General features: G+C 34.7%; 1 protein-coding gene across 2 annotated transcripts; it reads left to right on the forward strand.

The window, feature by feature from the left end:
- The first annotated feature begins 1924 nt into the window (after positions 1 to 1924).
- LOC132177604 (protein BCCIP homolog) lies at positions 1925 to 6025 on the forward strand. Of its 2 annotated transcripts, none has more exons than XM_059589994.1 (9): positions 1925 to 2206; positions 3001 to 3169; positions 3325 to 3398; positions 3543 to 3767; positions 4243 to 4452; positions 4560 to 4625; positions 4762 to 4851; positions 4991 to 5047; positions 5652 to 6025. In XM_059589994.1, exons 2-9 carry the CDS (start codon positions 3010 to 3012, stop codon positions 5748 to 5750), a joined length of 981 nt encoding a protein of 326 aa, XP_059445977.1. In that variant the 5' UTR covers positions 1925 to 2206; positions 3001 to 3009; the 3' UTR covers positions 5751 to 6025. The 2 variants fall into 2 exon arrangements, with proteins under 2 accessions (XP_059445977.1, XP_059445976.1); XM_059589993.1 differs by having other exon boundaries at positions 2112 to 2194.
- Positions 6026 to 6432: the final 407 nt, after the last annotated feature.

Consider the following 6432-nt stretch of genomic DNA (forward strand, 5'->3'; position numbering starts at 1 on the left):
CTTTATGATATTATTAATCAGGTTAATGCATGGGTTAATGGCATACTGCGGTATCGCCATACCACTAAGGCTGTTAAGTGAGCGAAGCGTCTCGCAAGCAAGTTCGAGCTTGGCTCGCATAAGCTCGGCTCATGCTCGACTCGAATATTAAATGAAGCGTTTCATGAACACAAATCCTAACTCGAATATTAAACGAAGCAAGCTCAGCTCGACTTGGCTAAGATCGTATAAGGCTCGCCTCGCTTATTAGGCTCGGCTCATATATTTTTTATTAAGTAACAAATAATAATATATAGTCAACATTACTCATTTACTCAATAATAACAAATATATTATATACCTTTGTTTTTTTGTTATTTATGCATATGTGTGTATATATATATATATATATATATATATATATATATTATATATGTATACATTAATATAAAAACATATAAGAAATATATATAATAAGAAATATATGATATTATCATTAATCATTTTATCATATGATATAATCATATAGTACAACCATATAAGTTATTGTGTCATTTAATACAAATATTATAATTAGATAGTTTATACTTTGGAAATTTGAATAGTATATGGTATATCACATAATCATTAATCATTATATAATCATATGGTACATTTGTATAAGTTATTGCGTTATTTAATCAATACATTATAATTATATACTTTATTCTTATAAAACATATATGATGTATCACATGATCTTAGATCTAAGATAATATTAATATTAATTGTGAGATAATATGATCATAAAATTTAAGTATAAGTGTATGACCATTAGATCATTATGAATTTCTTACTTAGACTTTGAGTATTACTATTAGATTAAATGATTAATAATTAACTAATGTGTTTCTTATAATTTATACATTATAATCACAATTTACAGTAAGTAAAAACTTAACAATTTGAATTTAAATCATATATCATGAATCGTGATAATGAGAACATATAATATAAGTATATAAATGTTTACATATAAGATACAATATATTAATACTGACATTATATATTTGACCCGTGTTAAGCATTAACATTTTAACATATTAACTAAATAATACTATATGTAATATGATAATAGTGATTAGTGTGCGTGAGTGTGTGACATAAAGCGTTTTACGTTGTGATTTAAAAAATACTTAATCTAAAATAAGAAGAAAAAAAATGCGATTGAAAAAAACACAATTTTTAAAATCGTAATTATTGAAATTGAAATAACAAACTAACCCTAAATAATACTACATAACACAATTTTTATTCCTAATTCCTAAATTTTGAATTTTTTATTAAATTTAATCGTAGCCATCCAATTTAATTGAATTTAATCTTAGCCGTTGAATTTGATCTATGGTATGCAAGTGTAAACCAATTTGAAAGAATTATATGGTGCTCCACATGACATAATAAGCTCATTAATCTAACGTTCTAAATTAAATAAAAAAGTGAAGATCCTAATAAACGGTCTAGATCATCTACTATGCTTGCATAGAACCAGTCTCACTATCAGACGCACACAGAGGATTAATTCTAGGTGAATATATTCTATGATTAATTCCGTAATGCGTGCGCTTTGTCGGTTAATTCTCGCCGTCCAAAATGTTTTGATGATTTAATAGCCGTTGGATGATATTAATCGATGACAACTATCAAGCATTTACAAAGAAGTATGTATATAGTATAACAGAGACACCGTAAGCTTGTCTTGTTTGATCTGACAAATAATATTAAATATTGGAAACGTATATATAATCCATTGATCATATTGAACAAGCATATCGATCTAAGCAATGACAGGCACATTGGATAAGTTTTTGGTAAAAGGAATCAAATTGTTAATATTTAAAATTTAATTATTTTTCCAAATCCAACGGTTGCAAATTAGAGAACCCAAATTTAACCTAAATCTATCATCTCTGATCTCTCCATTCTCTCGACTCTCCTCACACAGTCTCCACCATCCTCCTCGCCTCCTATCTCTGTTGCCGCTCCTACCACTCCCCCAGTGTCCCCCAACAGCAACCACCACCACCACCGCAGCAACCACACCCCTCGACGCCTGGCTGAAGCTGAACGGCTCGTGCCCGGTTTCCAGGAACTTGCCGCTGCCAACCCCGCTGTCCACGCCGCTCTCGGAGGTCGTTTCACTCTCGCAGTACGCCGTGGATCGGAGGCGGAGGAGGTGATAAGATTTGTGGGTTTTTCTTTTCTTTTTGGGTTTTTTTTTTTCTCCGTTTCTTCTTCTTGGGTGGTGGGTGGTTTGGGGTTTTGCCGTTTGATGTGTTTGTTTGGTTGCCCAGAAAAATGTGTAAATATTTTTGGATAGATAGGTATTGGGGTTTCTGTTTTTTACTGAATTATGGTTTGTGTTTGATGAAATTAGAGCAGAAAAAGTATCTTCGTCTTATTAAACAGATGGGTGTTGGTCTTTCACATAATATTGAATTCTTGGATTGAATCATTTTTGCCAAATGCATGTACATATACATCCCAAAATTAATCGAGCTTGAGCTCGAGCTCGACTGGAACCCTGTTCGAGCTCAAGCTCTAGCTCGAGCTCCTGGCCTCAAAGTAAACGAGCCGAGCCCGGACAAGCCAAGCTCGCCCAAGCTCGGCTCGTTTACACCCCTCGGATACCACTGTGACAATCCGCTTTGTTGTGTGTTATTGGTTTTCAAAAGAAAAATTTTTAGTCACGTTTTAATCAAGCGGGTTGTCCAAGGGGGGGGGTGGGGATTCTTTTTATAATCTCATAAGGATTCATGAGAAAACAGTGGCGGCGGATAGTTTTGGTGCTAGGATGTGGTATTACAGCCCAGTTGGTATGAAATGCTTTGACCTTAATATGTCTGTCTTGACGGTGATATGAAATGCTGTCTGATATTTACCGTACTTTCTCAAGGTCATAATTTAGCAAATTCTGATTCGAGCATCAAGCCTAAACTTAAATTAAATGAGCTTGATTTTTTTTTTTTTTTTTTCACACAGATTAACAAGATGCCCCGAAGGCCAACAAGGCACCGCCAATTGTTGAAACCTCGGCCTCTGACCTTCTCTGCTTTTTCTCGTTCAGTTGCTCAATTAGTCTCTTCTTACATGGCCAAGCGTCAAATGCAAGACTCCAAACTACACAGAGAATCTTCCTCAAAATCTGCAGGTATTTGCAATTGCATGCTAAGTAATCTTATTAGCCTCTTCTTGCATGGCCGAGTGTCAAATGCTAGACTTTAAATTTGTTATTGTCATTTGCTCTCTGCTTGAAGTCTCTTGGTTTTAGGAAACATACTGACCACCTTTTGTCCTGCTCCTTAGGAAATAAAGTTTTTAAGCATACTTTGGAAGAGAAGAATGAACAGTATGAGTCTTCTAGTGATGAAGAGTTTGAAGTAAGCATTTTTTTTTTCTTATGGTATTCATTATTGATATATTACATTTGTTTTACAATACGTGAAATTTCCTTAGTTTTGATCAATGTTTTTCATGTTGATCTAGTATGTATATTTATGGGAATTCCATCTGTACCTGTGAAGGGAGTAGTTCAAGCAGATTTTGCATTCTTTGATCCCAAACCCAACGACTTTCATGGAGTGAAGACCTTGCTGCAAACCTACCTTGATAATAAGCAATGGGATTTGAGTGGTTTCGTTGACTTGATACTGGGGCAGACAACAGTGGGGACTGTTGTTAAGGTAGAGGGTGACGAAGATGATGGAGTTTTCTCTGTCGTGACTGCTCTAAACTTGCAAAGATATAAGGCAAGCAACAAATACTTCTAAATCCCAACAGTATTTGCTGCAATGTATTTCTTACTGTTTTAACTGGTTTGGCATATGACCTACTATTTAGTCTCCTGACATTGTTATTTCTTTCTGGCTGTATGTCGGTTTAATATTATGTTTTCGCAAAAATGATTCTGACCTGATTATATGCCCCAGAAAAGTTTTATTAGGGGTGGAGCAGGGAAGGTCACTTGACTAACACAATGGCAAAGTGTTAATTTTTAATTATTTGCACATAAATTAGCATGGTTTGTAAAAGGACAATAAATTTATAAAACATCTCGAGTCCCAAACTTGAGGCAGGTCTTATGTCCTTTTGCTTCAGCCCTGATTATCTTGCTAGAATGATTTGTAATTTGATGGCCAACTGGCTGGTGATTTCAACATTTTTAGATAAGCTAACTATCAGATCATTTGTCTAACCAGAAATCACGGATTTTGTACTTAACAGGACCATAAATGCATCGTGGAGTTCAAGGAGTTCCTCCTTAAAGCATGCCAGGAGGAGGATGTAGTAGATGACTTGAGATCAGTTTTGGGAGAGCAAGCACAGAATGTGGGTCTCCTGGTGTCTCAGCGTGTGGTGAATCTTCCACCCCAGCTTTTGCCACCTCTTTATGATGCCCTCTTTGATGAAATCTCATGGGCCGTAGAAGATGAGGTTAGATGATAACAGTAAGGGATGGATGAGCGTGATAAATGTCTGTTTCTTTACCTTCTGAAGCAGCTTCCTTTATTAATTGTTATCTTCTTGTTTTTCTTTTGAAGCCCACAGAAGACCTCAGGAATTCCTTCCGCTTCAATTTTTATATTCTAGTCAGTAAAATTTACAAGGTACACTGTCATAGCATCTTCTTCGTGCCCATTATTGGTTGCTATTGTTTTTTAAATGAATTGCAGTTGGTTTCAGCAATTTCTTATCTCTCTCTTACCATATCTATGTTTATTTGTTTCTGGATGCAAACTACAGCACAAAAACGCAGATCCGAGAAAGAAGCTGAGCAATGATAGTGATGAGGCAATAATATATACAAAGCCAGAAGATGAAATTTTTCACAAGGTACTGATACCTAAATTATGCCCCCCCACCAAAAAAAAAAATCATTTATATATGTACCTTTGTTTTTGTTTGGCAAGTCTACATATATCATGGTTCATGTATGTCACTTGTGACTGGATTTTTCCCAAATGCTTCTCAGATTAGCTTGTGGTCCTTCAGCTTTCCTTTGCACGCTCAGCAGCCCTCAACTCATGAGGTTAGTATTTTTTCGGCCTTATGCTAATTTGTTGTGGTTTGACTTCCCTAAATTAACTAAAACTTATACTGCCCCCCCTCCCCCCAAACCCACCAAAAAGAAAAAACAAAACAAAACTTGCACAGTAGTATGAGTTCAAGCCTACTACACTTCGTTGCAAAGTGGGCAACAAATGTTTTCAACTCTTCTTGATCATAGTGGCACAATGCTGATGGACCAAGATTTTTTTTAACAGAATAGAGGGGTGGGACCAGAAATATGTGAACTATACTACTATATCAAGACAATGTCCTCTTTAAATTGTATATTGTTTTGTCTGAGGAATATTATTTAGTAGATTGTTATGTTTACTATCATACAACTTGATGATGTGGCAGTGAAAATAAGTTATTGGATTAGTACTTGTAAAAAAAAAAAAAATTAAGGATTGATTTTTACTGTCATGTCATCTCAATTGTATGGTAGTTGTATAAGAGTTTACTAAATAAAAAGTATCACTCTTGTTTTTGGTTGATGCTGCTGAAGTGAATTGTTGTGTTGCCATGTGGATTCATTCTTGATAACACAAAGTTCTATTTCTTTGGTTTTAATTAATATTTTGCAGCTAAGAAATTATCGGTTTATGGGATTAGTCATGGCTGTTGAAGCAGACAAAATTGCTACATTCCGACAAGAGTTGAAGTCTTTAATAAATGAATCCTGAGGCCAAGCAAAAAAATGTTCCAATTTCTTTTAGTTTAAGAGCCATCTTTTTCCTTTTTCCACCATTCCTGCAAAGGCTTTCATCAATTCACTCGTGAGCTTGTCTTCCAAATACATGTACATGCCAGATGTATGAGGTCTCATTTTAAAAAAAATAATAATAATTTCTTTTTGCATTTCTCTTGTGCCATGAGGATTTTATATGTTTAAGGATTTCACTCAATTTTGTAATGCAGCAAGTAGACTTGATTTATGAGAGATTTCTGAAAACTTATAGTTCTTATGTTATTTACCTTTTGCTTTTGATGTTGAATTGTTTCCTCCTGGTTTGTCTCTTGATTGTTTCCCCCGTTTGCAAGAGTAGCAACAGGTGGTCGTAGAGGTGACAATAGTGATAGTGTTCTAGCAACATCATTTGCTGTAGTAGTTGTGAGATAATAATGATGGTAATTATTGTCTTTTATTTTTATTTTTCGAAAATCTTGTTTTCCCATTTTGAGAAATTCGGTTCTACTCTCAATTTGAAACATAAACATGTTTTCCAATCTTTCTAATCGTTGCTTCCAAAAAACCTCATCCTACCTTGTAATACGCCATACTCATATATAGTATTTAGAGTCATATATCCTGCCTTACCCCTTCATTCTCACATTCATGGTGTGAAGAGTCTTATAGGTGATATT

The sequence above is a fragment of the Corylus avellana genome, chromosome ca4, assembly GCF_901000735.1.
Source record: "Corylus avellana chromosome ca4, CavTom2PMs-1.0".
Taxonomy (NCBI): Eukaryota; Viridiplantae; Streptophyta; class Magnoliopsida; order Fagales; family Betulaceae; genus Corylus; species Corylus avellana.